Here is a 21,492-nt window from a genome sequence, read left to right as displayed (position 1 = left end):
AGTACTCTTGCCTGGAAAATCCCATGGACAGAAGAGCCTGGTGGGCTGCAGTCCATGGGGTCACGAAGAGTCAGACATGACTGAGCGACTTCACTTTCACTTTTCACTTTCATGCACTGGAGAAGGAAATGGCCACCCATTCCAGTGTTCTTGCCTGGAGAATCCCAGGGACGGGGGAACCTGGTGGGCTGCCGTCTATGGGGTCACACAGAGTCGGACACAACTGAAGCGACTTAACAGCAGCATGCAATGGAATAGTCAGTTCAGTTCAGTTCAGTCACTCAGTCATGTCCGACTCTGCGACCTCATGAATCGAATCACGCAAGGCATCCCTGTCCATCACCAACTCCCAGAGTTCACGCAACCTCACGTCCATTGAGTCGGTGATGCCATCCAGCCATCTCATCCTCTGTCATCCCCTTTTCCTCCTGCCACCAATCCCTCCCAGCATCAGAGTCTTTTCCAATGAGTCAACTCTTCGCATGAGGTGGCCAAAGTACTGGAGTTTCAGCTGTAGCATCATTCCTTCCAAAGAAATCCCAGGGCTGATCTCCTTCAGAATGGACTGGTTGGATCTCCTTGCAGTCCAAGGGACTCTCAAGAGTCTTCTCCAACACCACAGTTTAAAAGCATCAATTCTTCGGCATTCATTACTCAGCCATAAAAAGAAGAAAATCTTGCCATTTGTGACAACATAAATGGACCTAGAGGGTATTATGCTAAGTGAAATAAGTCAGAGAAAGACAAATACCATATGGTCTCACTTATACATGGTATCTAAAACACAAAACAAGTGAACAAATAACAAAACAGAAAATGACTCATAGATTCAGAGAACAGACAGGTGGTTGCCAGAGGAGAGGGGGTGAAAAGATAAGTAAAATAGGTGAGGGAGACCAAGAGGTAAGGACTACCAGTTATTATAAAATAAATAAGTCTTGGATATAATTTACAGCATAGGGAATAGAGTCAATTATACTATAATAACTTTGTGTGGTGACAGGTGGTAGTAAGACTTAACATGGTGATCATTTTTCAATGTGTAAAAATACTGAATCACCATTGTACACCTGAAACTAATAATATTTTAAGTCAATTACACTTCAGTGTAAAAAAGCCATTAACAAAGAATAAGCATAAATACAGTCATACCACCTTGCACTTATGGATTAGTTTGCATTTAACAAAACCCTTTCACATACATCATCATATTTGAGCCTGACCAGAGCCCTGTAAAGTGGTCACGAGCTCTAAAGACACTGCTAAGTCGCTTCAGTCATGTCCGACTCTGTGCAACCCCATAGACGGCAGCCCACCAGGCTCCCCTGTCCCTGGGATTCTCCAGGCAAGAACACTGGAGTGGGTTGCCATTTCCTTCTCCAATGCATGAAAGTGAAAAGTGAAAGTGAAGTCGCTCAGTTGTGTCCGACTCTTAGCGACCCCATGGACTGCAGCCTACCAGGCTCCTCTGTCCATGGGATTTTCCAGGCAAGAGTACTGGAGTGGGGTGCCATTGCCTTCTCCATCTAAAGGCACGGAGAGATCTAAAACAACACAGTTTCAGAGGCAAATGGGAGTTCTTACTAAGAAGTTGTAGCCCTGTGTATTGGACTTCCCAATGGCTCAGATGATAAAGAATCCACCTGCCAATGCAGGAGACCGGGATTCAGTCCCTGGGTGGGGAAGATCCTCTGGAGGAGGGAATGGCAACCCACTCCAGTATTCTTCCCTGGAGAATTCCATGGATGGAGGAGCCAGGCAGGCTACAGTCCATGGGGTCAAAAAGAATCAGACACAACTGAGCGACTAACACTTTCACTCTCACATAGACCCTTCATCCCTTTAACCAGATCAGAGAGTTTTTTACTGAAGGTTTTTTAACACAACCACAAGGCAAGATGTGGAGAAGGCAATGGCACCCCACTCCAGTACTCCTGGCCTGGAAAATCCCATGGACGGAGGAGCCTGGTAGGCTGCAGTCCATGGGGTCGCTGAGGGTCAGACTCGACTGAGCGACTTCACTTTCACTTTTCACTTTCCTGCATTGGAGAAGGAAATGGCAACCCACTCCAGTGTTCTTGTCTGGAGAATCCCAGGGATGGGGGAGCCTGGTGAGCTGCCATCTATGGGGTCACACACAGTCAGACACGACTGAAGTGACTTAGCAGCAGCAACAAGGCAAGATGAAGACCAGTCTCCTCACTCAGTTGCAGCAACTTAGTTACAACCGACAGCATTGAGTCAGGAGCTAGAAACTCTCACACACACATCATGTGCTTGGCTGGTAAGGAGCCAAGGTGAAGGGGCAATAACACAGACATATCACACCTTCAAAACCTAAATGAGGCTTTTCAGAAGCTCAACCTCTGAAGCCTCAGTGTTGTGTTTCCTTCCCTGTATATACTCTTTGAGGAAAACAGAAAATTCAAGAGGCTGGAAGCCAGACCTGTCCAATGAGCCTGAGCACAGTGTCACAAGTTGTCAGGATGGTCACACTTCAAAGGGCATCTGCTTCTGTCATCTCTCCTTGTCCGGAGACTTTGGCTGTTCCCAGTCAGAAGTTTCTGACTCCTTCTGTAGATGGTTCTGACACTTAGAGATGGCTCATCATTTACTGAGCTTTGGCTGTTCTTTTGGAACTTTCCACCTTGAAGAACTTCAGCATGAGCCCTTATTGGGAAGAAAGGGCCATGGAGCAGTAGAAAGAGTGTGGAGTTGGGGCCAGATAGACTTAGTTTGCAATTTTCAGCCACTGCTCTAACTGCATGCATGAGTGACTTGCCTGCTGTAAACCTCTCTCTTCATTTGTACAACGGGAGGTGGATTCTGGCTCATAGCAGGCACTGTTCTTATATGAGAGCATCTAAATGAAATGTCACTGAAGTAAGAAATGAGATCATATCCAAGAAAGCATGTTGTAAACTGCATGTTAATGACTTTTAATAGTAAAATCACCAGAAATCTCCTTTTACTCCTGATTTTATGTGAGTTATCCAATGGGTCAGGAAATCTAATAAGTCCATTGGATTGGGTTCATAGGGTTCTGATACTAATAGTTATCCACTGAGTAGGAGAAATGGAGCCAAGGACTGTGCTTGTTTGTTTGACTCTAAAGGAAGAGAAAATACCTTCCATCCACAAGGTTTCAGATTCTCCTGTAGTTTTGACCTATGTGACTTTTTCTTTAGGAGAGTCTTCCTGACATCAGACTCAGAGACTGGATGCTGCCTTTCCTATCTGCTCTCAGTGGTCAGTTATAATATAAACTTAAATTTCTTGAGCAGTGGCTGTGTTCATAGTCATTACGTTAGTTAATTCTTAGAGCGATTCTTACAAGCAAGAGTGAGTACTATTACACAAAAATTAATCTGAGTCCTTGCGCTCATCTATCAGGTAAAATCTAAGAGAGAACTGTCATACACAAGAGTGTTGTTGCGCCCAAAGAAGGGAGAGATTGCTTCTGCTCTGAAAGAGCTGGAAATTCCTCTAAAAAGAGGACAAATTGGGCCGGACCTTCAAGAATGAGTAGAATTTGCCAAATGTAAAGGGTTTCTAGGTGAAGGATTCATGTGGCTTGGGTGTGGTGGTGTGTCAGCATTTGGCATGTTTGGAGATCAGAAGTCAGATGGTGCATTTAGCGCTTGGGGCCGAGTCAGCTGTGGTGAGGGAGTGTGGGCAGGGGACAGGGCAGCAGAGATGACGATGTGCCCACAAAGCTAGGAACGCAGGTTGGGGTCCTAGGGGACAAAGCAAGACGTGTCTTGGAGTTGTCTCTTCATTTGAAAATTGTCAGGGCTTTTCACTGGGTAGGGGTTAAGAGAGAGAAAAGGATGGCTGAGAAGAAAAGTGGGTTTTCCTTGTACCACGGTGTCTTGACAAGCTAGAAAAGGCCAGCCAATCCCTGTGACCTTATGGGTAGGGAGTGACTCTCCCAGCCTTAGAGCCTAGTCCCAGCCCAGTGTTCTTGTAGATACCAGGGAACTGAGCCCAGGCAATGGCACCCCACTCTAGTACTCTGGCCTGGAAAATCCCATGGATGGAGGAGCCTGGTGGGCTGCAGTCCATGGGGTCGCTAAGAGTCAGACACGACTGAGCGACTTCACTTTCACTTTTCACTTTCATGCATTGGAGAAGGAAATGGCAACCCACTCCAGTGCTCTTGCCTGGAGAATCCCAGGGACGGGGGAGCCTGGTGGGCTGCCGTCTATGGGGTTGCACAGAGTCGGACATGACTGAAGCGACTTAGCAGCAGCAGCAGGAAGATCCCTAAAGAGATCTTCCTAGAGGTCACACTGCCGCGTCCTCTTCAGGCTGACATCTTCAGAGCCCCGCCCACATTGCGCTGTAAATTGCTCCGCGGTTCGAATAGCCACTGTCCAAGGCCTGCGCCGCTTGTGCATTGCACTTCCCTTCACTCACGCTAGACTTGGGAGGAAAGCTGGTCAGATGGCAGTCTGGGCAAATACGACTGAGTCCATGCTGACTGTCTCTCCATATGTCAGGCTCATAAGACGCTTTTGGGATTCTAGGATTCTTCTGAGGCATAGTTTATGTTGCCATGAAGTTCGTGTGTCTGTCTGTGCACCCATTATGCGTACTGCAGCATTCCTCCCATCAGGGTTATCCTTTATGGAGGACAGCGTAGCCTAGAAGGCCCACCAAGAGCAAGATGTGTCTGTCCTATGTGAGATTAGAAGCTCTGGTTAGACTCATGAGCCTGAGCTTATTAGACACATGTGCAATTATAGTAGAGCTATGCTCAGTCACTCAGTCGTGTTGCCATACCATGGACTATAGCCCGCCAGGCTCATTTGTCCATGGGATTCTCCAGGCAAGAATACTGGAGTGGGTTGCCATGCCCTCCTCCAGGGGATCTTCCCAACTCAGGGATCGAACCTGAGCCTCTTGCCTCTTCTGCATTGGCAGATGGGTTCTTTACCACTAGTGCCACCTGGTAAGCCCCTAGTAAAGAGATAGAGAAGGCATATTTACCTCTGAGAGCTCCCTAGCTTCCTTCCTGCAATGAACAAGGAGTAATTAATGTATGATAAATTGATTTCAAGAAAGCAATTAGCTGGTCTTTGTATAGGTCTGTCTGTGTTTGGGCTGCACTGATTGCCTGTTCAAGGCAGAATGACTTACGTGAGGCCATCCTGAGGGAAGAGAGGTCAGCTGATCCCCTATATTCAGAGAAAAAATTTTACAAATGCAGCAAAAGTCTGAGTAATTGTGGAATTACTTTATACACCAAAAAGTGATTTTGTCATAGTGGCTGATGGCCAAAAAGCATCACTGAGTCTTTCATTCATTTTTTAATATTGCTTTTTTAATTTTTATTTTTTGCTGTGCCATATGGCTTATGGGGCCTTAGTTCCCTGATGAGGGATCAAAACCATGCCCCCTCCTGCGGTGGGAACACAGAGTCCCAATCACTGGACCTACAGGAAGTCCCTCTGAGTCTTATGCCCACTGCTTCAGGTGGCCCTAGTGGTAAATAACCGACCTGCCCATGCAAGAGACATAGAAGATGCAAGTTTGATCCCTGGGTCAGGAAGACCCCCTGGAGGAGGGAATGGTAACCCACTCCAGTATTCTTGCCTGGAGAATCCCATGGACAGAGGACTCTGGCAGGCTGCAGTCCATGGGGTTGCACAGAGTCTGACAGGACTGAAGCGACTTAGCACACATGCACACACGCAGTTGCCTGTGGTCCTGTCTCTCCCTCATCCACTGTCGAAGACAGAGATGTCCCAAAGACATCTTAATCCCCCGCTGAAACATGAGGGAAACTGTTCCCTTCTTCCCTCTGGAATTTTAGTATCATTCTCAAAGTACTAGTTCCAGGGAAGGTCACTCACTGTATGTCATGATCCCCAAGGTGGCTGCCTGAGCATAAGTCCCGTTCTCCATCTTGGTCCCTTCTAAGCACTGCCCCTCTCAGGCTGCTGGACACGTAGTACCCTTGGCACCAGAGTAGCCCTTCACAAAAACAATGAAAACCGTTCTTACCAGAAAGGATCAGAGCCGGTGGAAGAGATGGTGTGTTTATTCTAATGTTTCCATATCTCTTGAAGGTGGAATACCATGAAGGCCTCAGAACTGGTCTCCCCAGCCTTCACTCAAGAATGCATTGTCTAAGAGCTTGTGCGGCTCCGTAAACTGATTTATATCTTACAGGAGGGGGCGGGTCCTGAGCCTGGTGTCAGAGGTTAGCACCAAGGGTCCCCAGACTTGTTTAAATGAGACTGTCTGGCCTCTAAACTATGGTTTCCTCAACAGTAGAATAGAGATAACACTACCTAGTTTATGGAGTTATCAGGCTCATAATGTATGTGAAAGTACATTGTAGGGCATAAAATCCTAGGAAGACGTTAGAGCTTGTGGTTTACGCTGGTCGTCATCATTGAGAAAAGGATTCATCTCCATGGTGATATTTATTGAGCGCTTATTATATACCGGGAGGCGTTGGGGAGGGAGAGGTTTCAGTCCCTGTACTCATGAGACTTACGAAGGCTCGTCCCTCCAATATAGAGGCAATGTTTCGAGGGCCCGACCTCCCGATGTCAGTCCAAGGGGCAGCTTGTCACAAAGCTCTAAAAAGGAGCTCTCCTATAGGTGAAATAGATGTGTGCAGACCTCTTCCTGACCCTCGGGGTCTCCAGTCGAGTGCTATAGTCAAGCAGCAACATGACTGCTTTCCCCGAGGAGAATTCCTGGGGTGTCTAAGAGTCCTTGAAAGGAATTGTGAAGTGCTAGGGTTAGACCTCTTCTGGCAGCAGTTGCCCTCAGGACACTGTCACATGCTCTGTTGTGCATTGTGTGCGTTCTTTACTGGTGATCTTCCTGTCTGTGTACAGAAAAAAGCCCAATTAATTTATTCCAGTGAGATTATGAAACTGGCTATTTTCTCAGTTTTCTGACATGTAGAAATCTTTCTTATATGTTGTCTAGGCTTTAAGAATAGTCTAATGAAGCCAATGGAATATGACAAGAAATGGAATATGGTCAGGGACATAATAGACACACCCCAACCTGGTAAAAGTTATTCCCTTGATTTTAGGGCATCCTTGAGTGAAAAGTGAAAAGTGAAGTCGCTCAGTCGTGTCCGACTCTTTGTGACCCTGTGGACTGTAGCCTACCAGGCTCCTCTGTCCATGGGATTCTCCAGGAAAGAATACTGGAGTGGGTTGCCATATGTAAAGCCCATGCTGATGTTATGGAAAGGTTCCATCTCTCTCCCTGAGTTTGCTGCTTATTTTATTCTGGTTATGCATGTGTGTGTACATCACTACGGTGCCCTGGGAGTTCTATTTGCTTCCACTCTAACATATTTAAGAAGCACTGGCTTATTCAAAGGGGCTTCCCTGGTGGCTCAGGTGGTAAAGAGTCTGCCTGTGATGATAGAGATCCAGGTTCAATTCCTGGGTCAGGAAAATCCCCTGGAGAAGGGAATGGCAACCCACTCCAGTATTCTTGCCTGGAGAATTCCATGGACAGAGGAGCCTGCTGGGTTGCTGTCCATGGAGTCACAAGTAGCTGGACACGACTGAGTGACTTTCAAAAAGCTTTTGAAGCTTACTCAACAAGTTCTTCTTTAAAGGATAGTTGGTAAATGCTTTTTTAAGATGTGTAGGCCAGCCCTTGGCTTAGAACTAAATAAAGGTGTTGGTCTGTGCCATCTACACATCCACCTTTGAGAAAAGAGAGTGGGGAGAGCTTCAGAAAGTGCCTGAGTTTTGACCCCTACCACCAAGACTTTGTCTTTCCTTTTTATAAGTTTATTATTTTTAAATACTATTTATTTGTTTCTGGCTGCCCTGGGTCTTTGCTGCTATGTGTGGGCTTTCTCTAGTTGCAGCGAGCAGGGGCTACTCTCTAGTCATGTGCAAGAGCTTCTCTTGTCGTGGAGCATGGGCTCTAGGGTGAACCAGCTTCAGCAGTTGTGATGCTTGGGCTTAGTTGCCCTGTGGCACATGGAATCTTCCTGGATCAGGGGTCAAACCCGAGTGCCTGCATTGGCAGGTGGATTCTTAGCCACTGGACCATCAAGAAGTCCACCACTAAGGCTTCTGAAGGCTTAGAAAGATAATAGAGCTGTAAGACAGAGCTAAAGCTTCCCCAAAGAGAAGAAACTTTTTTTTTTTCCTTAAGAATTCTCTTTCCATTTTCAAAATGGCAGTGCCCTTTTCCTTTGCTGGGGTGTAAAGTGACTTGGGACCAATTGGATTCACTCTGTGGAGGTCCTGCCTACTACTGTGTAACCAGTTTTCTTTCCCAGTGTCCCTACGAGCGTATGAAACTGTGTACATGTTATACCTCTATACACCAAAGTCATGAGATTGAAGCTAGATGGCAGGGCTTGCTGTCAGATAATTAAATAAAAATAAGACACTCAAACATTTCAAGGTACTTAGCTGTGGTCTAGTTCTGCCTTGGAGATTCTCACTTTAAAAGCTGTGTTTTCTCTTCTTGCAAATGGTGGCTCGACCTTGGATGAAAGCTGCTTAGCGCCCAAATGCATAAGAATTCTTAAAACAAGCATAACACCTGCGGCTCCATTCCAGAACTCGGTCATGCCACAGTTCATCTGGATTCCTATAATTCCTGTATGTTCCCATATCTTAATTGCCCATAGCTGTGTTGCCAGTACAAACAGGATGGGGGAAGAGTCCACGCCCTTAGTGAATACATCTACCAACCCTGAGAAAGCTCCATCTTTTGAAACTCTGGTATTCTTTGTAAGGTACTGAATGACCATCTACTGAAATGCTAATAAAGATATCTGATAACTAAAAATTCCTTTCAAGCAATTCTTACTCCCTACCATCTTTCTAGTCAAGATTCAAGACTGGCATTTAGCAGAATAGTTCTGATTTTAAGACTCTGTCCTCTGCAAAATGAATACACAGGTTCACCAAATCAGATTTCACATCCATCTGAGCATGTTTGAAATGAGTATTTAAATCAAATAAATACATATTGAATAGGGGCATACTGTACAATTTGTACACAAAAAAGCCTCAGGGTATGAAACATAAGATAATGACATCTGTAAAATAGAGGTTGTGTGGAAAAGACTGAAGACTTCTAATTTATTATGCACTCAAAACACATAGGAAAAAATGAGTAGAAAGGTTAAAAGAGAGAAAATGAGAATAATTCACTGTTGGGATGCATTAATAAAAGCATAAGTTCTACCATAAGGAAGGTGATAATTCTACTCTATTCTGACTTGAGAATTATGTTTAAGGGTCCAGTTTTAAAATTGGAGCAGAGAGGAGACCATCCATGGAGGTAAAAGGCTGTCATAATAAAAAGAAATAGGAATGTTTGCTTAGAAAAGAACAGACATGGGGGCAAGGAGACATGAAATCTGGCCTCACAATTTCTGAGTAGGGTCAAGTGGAAAAGGAAGTGAATCATCTTTTGCGGCAGCACCAGCCCCAGTAGACAGACCTTGGAGGTAAGCAGATCTCAGTCCAGCATAGGGAAGAACTCTTTGTACAGCGGGAGCTGTCAGACTGCAGCAGGTCATCTGCCTGAGCTTTGAGGTCTCTGTCACTGAAAGAGTTCTAGAAGATACTGTCTTGTCTCGAACAAGACACTGCAGCAAGAGGGAATTAGATCCCAGGAACATGGAGAGAGCATGTAATAGATGCCAGGCAAGCCCTTTATGTGTTCTCATTTCTAAGTGCAATGAAGTTTCAGGGAGAATCAACGTTAGCTGTATTTTCTTTCCTTTTCAAATGAGATAATCCAGACCATCTCTTCCTCTTCACATGTCCTCACTCCCAAGTCATGAATTTAATACATCAGCAATCATAGCCTGTCCCACTTGGTGAAGTTGGTAAATAGCTTGCAATCCTAGCAGGGTGTGCTTATTAGCTTAGCTCCAGGGCAGAGCAGCAAACCAGCACAGTGTCTCCAAGTAATTAGGTGATTGCCTGACAAAGAAGTCAGGCCACAAGCAAGAGGCTTACAGACAACACAGAGACACGAGCTCCCAGTACAAGACACGCAATGGCCATTATATGCATCACCACTATAATTTTAGGAAGATTAGAGAAAGATTTGCAAGCTAATAAGAGCCACTACACCCATTAAGCATGTCAAACAGTCCACACCAATCATCACAGAGCTCCAGGGAAAGTGCAGAGTTTCTGAAAAGGGGAATGTCTGTTTGTTCTGGGTTAGGAAAGCTCTCTACAGGGATGAGCCAGAATGTCCAACAGGGTACATTTTCGTCTTTATTTTGCCAATGTTTTGTGTAATTCTGGCAAGATTTTACTCATTTCTCAATCTGCAAAAGAAGCTTAAAAATAAAAGGTGCCTCTCATCCAGGAAGAGATTAAGGGTGAGATCCTACATTTCCAAGTTTACTTTGTTAGTGGAATCAATGCTTATTTTTTTTACAAAATTTTAAAAAATATTTATTTATTTATTTGGCTGCGCCAGGCTTTAGTTGTGGCACATGTGACCTTTGATTTTCGTTGCAGCATGCAGGATCTTTAGGTGTGGCATGTGGGATCTAATTCCCTGATCAGGGATTGGACCTGGGTCCCCTGCATTTGGGAGTGCAGAGGGTCTTAGCCACTGGCTGCCAATTGCCTTCTTTTTGTTAACCATGTTGTGGCCATTGCTGGGTTCTGGAATGGCTGTGTGGCTAGCTATGTCTTGAGGTCATTGGCCTCTTTAAAGGCCATTTGGTTCAGTTCAGGTGCTCAGTCGTGTCTGACTCTTTGCAACCCCATGGACTGCAGTACACCAGGCTTCCCTGTCCATCACCATCTCCTGAAGCTTGCTGGAACTCATGTCCATCGAGTCATGACTGCTTTGCCCCCCATTTTTTAGAGGAAAAAAAAAGCACAGATTGAAGAGAAATAAGAAGAGAGAGAAAAAGTGGAGCAATGGAAGGAGAGAAGACAAGGAGGGAGAAAGAAAAAAAAGAGTTTTATGAATTTAAAGATGAGACAATGGCAGAGAAGAGTGACTCTGATCACTTAGTCCAACCAGGAGGAGAGCCTCCCACCGTGACGTCATCCCTAGGGAGTGTGTCCCGTTCTTGGTCCACCTGCCTGCACAAGTGGATCCAGGTGCCCTCTCCATACACAATCCTGAGCACGATGAGAAACGTAGAGAAATCGAAATGGAATAGGTGTCTCCATGTAAGTGGAGTTTTATGAAGGTGATGGAAACTTTGGAGTCGAAGCTAGGAACCCTGTCATAGTTCAGTAAAACCAACCACCCTGGGCTGGCATCATTGTGATTTTTACTTTCTTTCTTTTTTTGGCCCTGTGTAAGAAGGGGCCCAAACAGTTCTGCTGACAGTGTGCATAGTCTCAAATAGTAGCTAGATGAGGGCCAAGTCACATACACTGATGCTGACACAGTTAGACTCCAGACTTCCAGCAGCATGACAGGTCTGACACCATCTGCCTCTCCAAGACACCCAGTTTCCATCAAAAGTGCTCCAGGGCTGGGTTACACTTAATAGGAGGGATGGCCAGGGAGAAAATCAGCAACCGCTGGTGATGGGCTGTTTATTCCTCAGTCATTTTGTATTAAATTGCTGTGACTTGAGTGTCAGCAGTGCTTGGGCTGTGGTAGTGAAATCAAATACATCTCCCATGTGCCAAGACAAATTGGAGAAAACCCCCGAACACAATGGTCTTGGTTTCTTGCTGGCCGTGTCTGTGTGCACACAAACAGCAGCTCATTCTTGCCCTCTGGCCCTGTGGCAGGTTGCTTGTCTTGCTGCACCCCAGAGGATGTCTAAGGAACCCCAGACTACTTCTCTCAAAGCTGGGGACATCAGGAACAAGGAGTCCTCATCAAGCGCTGTTGAAAGTCCATGCAGATGACTGCAGAGCTTCAGGGAACGTATCGTTATTTCTGGAAAGAGGGATGAGAAGTTTGATCTGTTTACTTGAGGAGCTTGGGGATGGGAACCAGTGGATGCTTCCCAGGCTCGAGGCATCATGCATATCTTTATGGGGGTGCAAAAGATCGTGGGCCATCCTGACCTTAGCACTGTGTCTTTTATGGGGGAACTTTTGCACTGAGCAAACCACAGATCGCTGTATCAGGGCCATTCTTCTAAGGACCATCAATGAAGATACTGGGCTTTGCATTCAAGTTTCTGGAGCTTTTAATAAGTCAAACAGTTGTACAGGAGTTGCTTCCTTGTGCCTGTTTTTGCTACAATACTCCAGTGAGTTTTGGTATTTCTGCCTGGGGTTGGATTCATGTCTTTGACTCATGGGACTCCTTTGTGCAGAAGGCAAGATATTGTGGTGAAAAGCCAGAGCTTTTGATTGACAGGCCAGCCTTACCTTGACCTTAGCCAGAAGTTATTTCACTCTCCTTGCTTTTGATTTCTTTATCTGTGAAATGGGGATGGAAACACCTCCTTAGCAGAAATGAAGCATGTGAAGCTATTAGAAAATGGGAGAGGGTTGTAAAATAAAATTCTGAGGCTGAGTTGAGACTGTTCTTTTCAGGGGAATGGGGAAATGGGCATATTTTATTCATCCCTAACTAGTTCATAAGATTGAAGGGAGGGGAAGCCTAGCCAAGTTGATTATAGTCTATAATGAACTCATAAATTGTAGTCTAGGGCGTTCACGCATGTGTGCTCAGTCACTAAGTTGTATCTGACTCTACAACCCATGGACTGTAGCCTGCCGGGCTCCTCTGTCCATGGAATTTCCCAGGCAAGAATACAAGAGCGGGTTGTCATTTCCACATCCAGGGATCTTCCCGACCCAGGGATCAAACCTGAGTCTCTTATACCATCTTCTGCATTGGCAGATGAGTTCTTTACCATTAGCACCAACTGGGAAGCCCATGGTTTGTTTCATGGTCCTCAAACTTTAGGGTACATAAGAATTGCATAGGAGTTTGTTAAAACGCGGAGCATTGAGCATTACCCCATGCCCACTCATGAGAAACCCTGCTATAGAATAGGATCTGTACATCCACACTAAACAACAGGGCCCTAGGATGCTCTGTAAGCCTCTTACAACTTCTCCCCTACAAAGGAATCTAGCTTGTATTTAAAATTCAGTAATGTACACCTTTGATACCATATATTAAATAGATAACTAATGAGAACCTGCTGTATTGCACAGGAAACTCTACTTAAATGATCTGGGGTGACCGAAACGGGAAGGAAATCCAAAAAAGAGGAGATACATGTATATGTACACCTGATTCACTTGGCTGTACAGCAGAAACTAACACAGCATTGTTAAGCAATTATATCCCAATAAAAATTAATAAAACATAAAATGAAATTCAGGTAACTAGTGAGTGCTTTGGGGAGTAAGACAAACAGAACCTCTGGGCCTCTAACAATCCTTCATTCCCATGTTGTTGTTCAGTTGCTAAGTCGTGTCTGACTCTTTGTGACCCCGTGGATTGCAGCATGCCAGGTTCCTCTGTCCTCCGCTGTCTCCTGGAGCTTGCTCAGGTTCATGTCCACTGAGTCAGTGACGCCATCCAACCATCTCATCCTCTGCTGCTGCTCCTCCTTTTGCCTTGAAACTTTCGCAGTATCAGGGTCTTTCCCAATGAGTTGGCTCTTCTCGTCAGGTGGCCAAATTACTGGAGCTTCAGCTTCAGTATCAGTCCTTCCAGTGAATATTCAGGGTTGATTTCCTTTACCTGGGATAGAGGCCCCAGTCTAAGTCTTCTCCAACACCACAGCATCAATTCTTTGGCTCTCAGCCTTCTTTATGGTCCAACTCTCATATCCATACATGACTACTGGAAAAACCATAGTTTTGACTATAGGGACTTTTGTCAGCAAAGTGATGTCTTGTTTTTTAATATGCTATCTAGGTTTGTCGTAACTTTCTTCCAAAGAGCAAGTGTCTTTTAATTTCATGGGTGGCACTAGTGGTAAAGAACCTGCCTGCCAGTGCAGGAGACATAAAAGATGTGAGCTCAATCCCTGTGTCGGGAAGATCCCCTGGAGAAGGAAATGGCAATCCACTCCAGTGTTCTTGCCTGGAAAATCCCATGGACAGAGGAGCCTGGCAGGCTATACAGTCCATGGGGTCGCAAAGAGTCAGACATGGCTGAAGCGACTGAGTATGATGCCTGTCTTTTACCTTTCAGTGTGAACTACTGCCCTCTGACTTATCCTAGAAATCCCCCACGGACATTGAGACCAGTGCCAGTTTCCCTTGGGGGTTCTGTGAGTGCCAGCTTCAAGAGAGCAGTTGTTAGAAATTAAGGTCTCTTTCTTCTTCTTTGGCTCTGCTAATCTGCTTGCTTTGTTAAATAGCACTGGCCTCTCCAGCTAGTACCTTTTAGCACAGTGGTTCTTAAACTTTGATGGTGCATCAGGCTTTCTTGGATAATTTGCACTTATCCCAGGTTTCCAGGTGAGGCAGATGCTCTGGTCCAATACCACACTTCCAGAACCACTGCTTTAATAAATGCAATAAATACTCAGGGATACTTGACCCACAATTCCAATGTCTGTCACACACTTTTCTCCCACTAGTTCTGTGGTGTAAGCAGCTCAATGGGGAATAGACAACAGATAGAGATGATTGAAGCATTGCCCCCCTAAAGGCTGAACTCTGGATGTCCTTGGGTATTTCTTTCAGGCTCCAAATCTCCTCTTTCTGCCAGAGCTCCTCACATATTGGTGACATTGTAAGACCTTTCTTTGGTTTGTGTTTTTCACTAACTTATTTGTTAAACAGTTCTAATCTGAGCATCGTCACGGGAGGTGGAGTTGTTTGATGCAGAGGGTGTTTGGTGGGAGGATAGAATTCTCTTGTCATCCTTTCTGATGGTCAGGGTTGAGCACTACAGGTAAATATTAAAGTCTGGTGGTGGGGAGCCTGTGAGTATAGTGGTAACTGTCATTCCTCTCTGCAGTGGGCAGGAACCGAAAACCCAGAGTCCTTGATAAACTGCCCCAGGACACTTTTCTCCTTCTCCTCTAATTCAGTTAGGTGGTAAGTTTTCTCTCTCTGTGGGACATTTAAGGAAGGTCCAAGGATCACTTAGCCCCTTTGTTGCAGGATGGAAAAGGGGATAGGAAGGGACCTTTTTTGAGAGGAAATTTGTTCTAAACCCAGTTCTCGAATGTTCCTTCTGCTCATTTGTGTGATCCTGACAACCTGAGTCAGTACATATGAAATAGGGGATTATTTACCTTGTTATATAGATGAAGAAATAGGCTCTGAAAAGCTAAATGCTGTCTCTGTTGCCACATAGATAAGACTTTTTTGATTTGGGGTTAAAATTCAGGTGGCCTTAAAGGACCCCCTGCATACAGATCCTGTAATTATATGGGACTGTGGCAGGACTCGGTCCCTGCTGCTACTGAGTTGTGTCTGATTGTGCTGTTGCATTGCCAGCCTTGGGTTACACAGCTGCCCCCATGCCCTATCTGAGATGCTTCGGGTATGGGTGCCTGACATAGGCTTTCTGAGGGGCAGGGGACAGCGGGCCCAGCACCAATTCTTGGGACGCTAGGAGTATGGAAGGGTGGCAGAGCTCAGGAGTAAGGCTCCATGGCCCTACTCCAGCCCCGTTGTCCCAGTAGATGTCACATTCGAAGCCTGAATTCAAAGGTGAAATGATCAGGGGTTCAAGATGGCAACCACAGACTATCAGATTCCACTGTAAGCCTTTTCTCAGCTTGGGAACTGGTACAACTGCCATGACCACATGCCCATGAAGCCATCCCTGGGTCACGGGAAACCGAAGGACTCTTAAGTGAAGATTGCTGACCACGGGGTGCTAACATGGGGAGGAGACAATTTACAATGAGTTGATTAGTTATTTGGAACCGATGACAAGTCAACCTAGAATGCATGAAAGTAGCTTGTGATCAGATGCTACCACTGGGCATTCTGTACACCAGTGGTCCCCAGCCTTTTTGGCACCAGGGACTGATTTCGTGGAAGACAGTTCTTCCAAGGGCTGGAGGGTGGGGAGAGCAGGGATGGTTTGGGGTTTATTCAAACTCGTTACATTTATTGTGTGCTTTATTTCTAAGGTGCTAGACTTTAGGAATCAGTAGTTAGACTTCCTCCTTTTTTTTCCCCTGTCTATTCCCCTAAGCGGGATTTAGCAGGGATTTGAGGTGAGGGGAACATTCATTGGGTGACATTCTGGAATCTCCTATGTGCAAGCCTTTTAAAGACAGGAAGGCGCATGGGATGGCGAGGGGTGAGGAGGGAGGGGAGGTACGGTAGGGGAGCAGAACCAGTTTGGTGGTCTGAAATCCACAGAGCTGGCAGAAAGTGCATTTGACAGAACCAAAAAAAAGTGGGTCAGACATCTAGAGGAGAGTGCCAACTAGGATATGCGAGGGCAAGTTGGCAAAGGTCAAACCCAAGTCACTGAATACCTCGCAATGGGGTAGAAGCTGAGTTGAAATACCAGAGGCCTTTAGAGAGAGCTCCCATTCCAAAGAGGGACACAAGTCCTTGCAGAAGGTGGAGAAAAAAGCTGCATCCCTCCCAGGCCAGATGGGTGGATCAAGCCATTAAATACGAGCATGGGAAAGGAGCCCCAGCACCAGGCTAGGTATAGAGGAGCTATGTTCAGCTCTCTGTACATTGCCTCTGAGAGCTTCTATGAGGTAAGGTCAGGATCATGAGCTGGGTCTAAGCAATTCGCTGTGACTTTTAGTTTTTCTTCCAGTGCAGACGTATTTGGGAAGTTGCTCAAGTACCTTAGCCAGGCTATGGGCTGGTCACCCATAGCAGAGGACAGCTGGGGACAGCTGGGACCGACCCTTAGAAGTGGTAGTCAGTTCTTGAAGTTACCAGTCTTTATCCAATGAGCTCCTGCTCTTGGATGCTGCAGCAGGGGTTTGGGAAAGGCTGCTGTGTCCTGCTGGCTTGGTCCCTTCGCGGAGTCATGAGTCCAAAGCCCAGGCACTGGCGGGGAGGGAAGGGGTGCCCAACTGTCATTTCACCTCCTCCGTGAACAGCTTCGACTTATAAAACGAGCACCAGATATGTGGATTTGTATTATCAGGCAGTCAAAATAGCTAACACGGTTATCATGGCCAGAGGGGAGGAGGGCTGATTGCCAGCTTATAGAAGAGAACAACGTACTTAACTCTCCAGCGACGCCCATAAATATTTGCAAACACCCCTTCAAAGCTCGAAAGCCTAGGACTGGACCATTGGATGATTTGCTTAGAAAAAGGAGAAACAAAATTGACCTCCTTGTCTGAAGCGGCCGTAAAAAGCAAGTGTGTGTACGGGCAGATGACCAGAAAGGGAAAAAAAAATGTTCAAAGTTTAATAAACACAAAAGAGAATAAAAATAAATCTCAAGAGCGCTTATTTACAAACTTGATGGAAGGATAAGATTGGGGCGGCCGGGTGTGAACGCTGCATGTCTGTGGAAGTAGCGTAGGCCCCCGGGGTGGGGGGGTGGTTTCCACTGAAAGGAAGGGGGAAACCAGCAAGATTGTTTACTCTTTCTTATGACAGGAAACCCACTGAAGCAGCCTTGCCCTTTCAGGATGCTCTTTCCAAGCATGTTTGAAGCTTCTGCTCTCTGATGGGGAGGCCATGAGAAGATAAATGGAGAAACTAGGCCTGCGGAAGGTTCTGGCCAACCTGGAGAGTGTGTGAAGCCATCCTTCCAGGCCTCTCTGCCTGGATTCCCAGCCTATTTTCAGCTGAGCTGTCAGGATGGGACCAGCCTGTTCTGGGCCGGTCCCATCCTGGGCTGGTCATGTTCCAGCAGAAAGGTTGATTTCTTCATTTTTTTTTTTTACACAGGTGGTTGGATTTTTAATGGTACTATCTGCTGCACTTCACATTTCAATCTTAAAACAACCAAAAATGTCAGTAGGCATTGCTTTTTTGCCAAAGGCAGATGCTACAGCAATGTAAATCCAAACTATAGCAAATTTGGATTTGGGGGCGGTGGCCAACATCACTGCAGATTCTAGGAAGGATCCCTCACTGGTAACTGAATGACATTTTGGTTCATCTCAGTATCTCACTCACAAATGATCTTACACGGGGCATGGACAAGTAATGTCGGCACAGCTATCTTTTCAAACTGTTGTGCTGGGGGCTCCCATGACCTTTCTGCCTGGGTGAATGTTTGTCTTCCTGAAACTGTCCAGCAAATGTTTCAGAGTAGTGATGCAGTGCATCAGCCCTGTGTCTACGCAAATGCATTCTTTTCTCTGAAACTCGAATGGTTTAGATGAGGTTTGTTTGATTGTTTCTGAGACTTTGGATCTACAAAGTTTCAGTCCACACAGTCCTTTGTGAAGTAGTCATCAAGCAGAGCATGGTTTTAAATGTATCACTTCCCCATGAGCTGCTTTTTGAGAGTCATGGGACATGGGGAAAGGATGGAGAAAAGCCTCTGTGAGGGGAAAAAGTGCAGAGCTCTTCAGATGATGAAATGCTGGTGTGTTCCTAGCATTCGGTTTTTCAGTGTAATCATCCCAGAGCAAGGATTTCCCAGGAAATCATGAAAGGTATTTATTTCTATTTTAAGATCAGCAAGATGGTACATTTATTTAATAAGAAGCTAGTCTTGCCAATAACCAGATGCTTAAGTCTTTCAAAACTGTTGATGACCGACTATGCAAACAGTGGATATTTGGTGAACTTCATGTGTGCAGACTTCTGTTCTAGTAGGTGCAGAAAAATATATGAAAAATACTGTCAGTCCTCAGGATTCTTAAAATTTCATTGGGAGAACAAAATAAGCAAGCATAATAGCAAAATAATAAAAAACATTTGTAAGTAGACTGTAGCCCTCCAGGCTCCTCTATCCATGGAATTCTCCAGGCAAGAATACTGGAATGGGTAGCCATTTCCTCCTCCAGGGGATCTTCCCGATCCAGGGATTGAACCCGGGTCTCCCCCATTGCAGGCAGATTCTTTACCATCTGGGCCACCAGGGAAGCTCCCCCCTCCCCACCGCCCCCGCCAAAATACCATCTGGGCCCCCAGGGAAGCTCCACCCCCGCCCCCCCCCCCCCGCCCCCGCCAAAAAAAAGAAAACATTTGTAAGGGGCCATAAAAACTGAGAATGATTACGTTGTAACGACGTGACATAATTGAGGAGCGGTAGAACAACATCGAACCATCAGAGTTGGATGCTACATTCCAGAATAATGAAAGTAAGTTTGCAGGAGATTTTCAAAGAGTATTGTAGGAATATACCTATTCTACCTATACTATAGAAACATACCTGTAACAGCTAGCCTGCCCAGTGTAGATACTTAATAAATGGGTGTTGTATAGGAAGTATGGGGATAGAATTCAGACTTGGTTTGGTTTTGTTTTAACCCTGAGTTATATATCCAAAGGCAAAGACAGGTTACCTCAAAATAACAGCAAAATTCTAGCAGCCCATGAACTTGAAATTGTTGTGGGCTGTCTGCAAATCTGTGTTTTTCATGGCTCAGAACAGAAGTCATTGAGGTTGATTCTTTCTCTTCATTCGCTAGGGTTCCCTCCCACCAGTGAACCTTTATGCCGAATAAAGAATTTTAAGACTGGGCCTGGTATCACCACCATGGGTGTATTTTCATTCAACAGTTCTTACCCTAACTTCACTAGAGGGTGTATTTGGTCCTATGTGTGTCAAAGACCAAATTATAGAAGCCAGAAAAGATGCAGTCCATGAACCTGGAGAGAGTAGAGTGTTTGGGTGCCAAAATTTCAAGGGAAAAAATACATGGGCAAACTGCTTGCCATTAGGAGCTATTTTCTTGGCACATTTGATTAAAGTGTATGCAAGCCTGACAGCTTTCTCCAGGCATCAACTGTCATGAACTTGTTCCAGTTCATAACCATTTAGGATTTTCCACCACTCCGTCAACTTTCAAAGAAGAGGGTTAACTTTGTGCCCTCAAATAGAATTGGAAGTGGTTTGTTAATCCCTTTTAATCGGCTACTCCTCTAACCAAATGCACATGCTTATTTTTTTTTTCCTAGTTCAATTGTTAATGATATTAAATTGGCCATTGGAAACGAAATCATTCTATAGATATTTCCCGTATGATTTCTTAAGGCTGTCTCATGCTGCAGGGTCTTTTGTGGGAGAACAATGGATTTTTATCATTTTCAATGATTGCCCTAACTTTTTACAGATGCCATCCCGCCCACTTTCTACAGACCGTACTTTAGAATTGTCCGATTTGACGTCTCCTCGATGGAGAAGAATGCTTCCAATTTGGTGAAGGCCGAGTTCAGAGTCTTTCGTTTACAGAACCCAAAAGCCAGAGTGCCTGAACAACGGATCGAGCTGTATCAGGTAATTTTGTTTGGGTTATTTGAATGGACAATGAGTTTTAAGTCTTAGGGTAAAGGACTTACTACAGACTGAAATTTTTCTGAGCTGATACGTCATTTTCTACACTCACAATCATGGGACAGGCCCTCATTTGTTATTCCTCTCACAGTGACAGCTCATTCCTGAGTTGCTCAGGAAAGCAGAACCTTTAATGTGAAGGGGGGAAGCTCTGAGCGTAAATGGCTGGAATGACCATCCTCTGGAAGGCTCCAGTCCTGAAATTCACCCCCTACCCTGGAAAGTCAGATGGTGCAAGACCAATCCCGCCCCAAGGAGAGAAGTCAGCTACCTTTCTTTTCTCATCTGATGGCCATCTTTTTCTCCTTTTCTTCCCTTCCTGTTGTCTTCTCTCCATCCCTTTTACTCTCTTTTCTTCCTGTCTTTGCTACCTCCTTTCTCTTCACTAACCTCATCCAGCCTCCTCTTCCTTTCTGATTCTACTCAGGCTTTCCAGTCCATCCGCCACCAAATGCACATCCTCTGTTCACCTCTGCCCTCCATTATTTCCGGCAGCCCTGGCATCTCATCTCCCTGGGTACAGGTGCTGGGCAGCAGTGTCAAAAGATGATGATGATAATGGTGGTGGTGATGATGGTGGTGGTGATGATGGTGATGAATGATGATGGTGATGATGGTGATGAATGATGATGGTGATGATGATGGTGGTGGTGGTGATGATGATGGTGATGATGATGGTGATGATAATGGTGGTGATGATGGTGATGAATGATGATGATGATGATGGTGGTGATGATGGTGGTGATGATGATGGTGATGATAGCAGTGATGATGATGGTGATGATGGCAGTGATGATGATGGTGATGGTAGTGATGATGATGGTGATGATGGTGATGAATGATGGTGATGATGATGATGGTGATGATGGTAGTGGTGATGATGGTGATGAATGGTGGTGATGATGATGGTTATGAATGATGGTGATGATGGTGGTGGTGGTGATGATGGTGGTGATGATGGTGATGAAGATGATGATGATGGTGGTGATGATGATGATGGTGATGATGATGATGGTGAGATGGCAGTGATGATGATGGTGATGATGGCAGTGATGATGATGGTGATGGTAGTGATGATGGTGATGTTGGTTATGAGTGATGGTGATGATGGTGGTGGTGATGATGGTGATGAATGGTGGTGATGATGGTGATGAATGA

At 45.4% G+C, this 21,492-nt stretch overlaps 1 protein-coding gene and 1 long non-coding RNA gene across 9 annotated transcripts in view; one reads left to right on the top strand and one right to left on the bottom strand.

The window, feature by feature from the left end:
• The window catches only part of TGFB2 (transforming growth factor beta 2), a 95,597-nt gene that overhangs the window by 38,262 nt on the left and 35,843 nt on the right, over window positions 1–21,492 (top strand). For all 8 annotated transcript variants that reach the window (XM_086342762.1, XM_086342759.1, XM_086342767.1 and 5 more), the window contains one exon: window positions 20,114–20,277. In XM_086342762.1, coding sequence (XP_086198888.1) covers window positions 20,114–20,277 — 164 coding nt within the window. The remainder of the gene's footprint in view (window positions 1–20,113; window positions 20,278–21,492) is intronic.
• LOC147356908 (uncharacterized) lies at window positions 4,991–6,140 on the bottom strand. The gene is made up of 3 exons (XR_015142828.1): window positions 6,010–6,140; window positions 5,143–5,180; window positions 4,991–5,017 (listed from the first exon to the last, which is right to left on the bottom strand). It is a non-coding gene; the product is annotated as an uncharacterized LOC147356908 (long non-coding RNA).

Source organism: Bos grunniens, chromosome 16 (assembly GCF_055505025.1).
Source record: "Bos grunniens cultivar Pamir isolate PY7600 chromosome 16, Bosgru_T2T1.0, whole genome shotgun sequence".
NCBI classification, from domain to species: Eukaryota; Metazoa; Chordata; class Mammalia; order Artiodactyla; family Bovidae; genus Bos; species Bos grunniens.
Note: the sequence above shows the minus strand (reverse complement) of the source record. Positions and strands in the feature narration are given on the sequence as shown.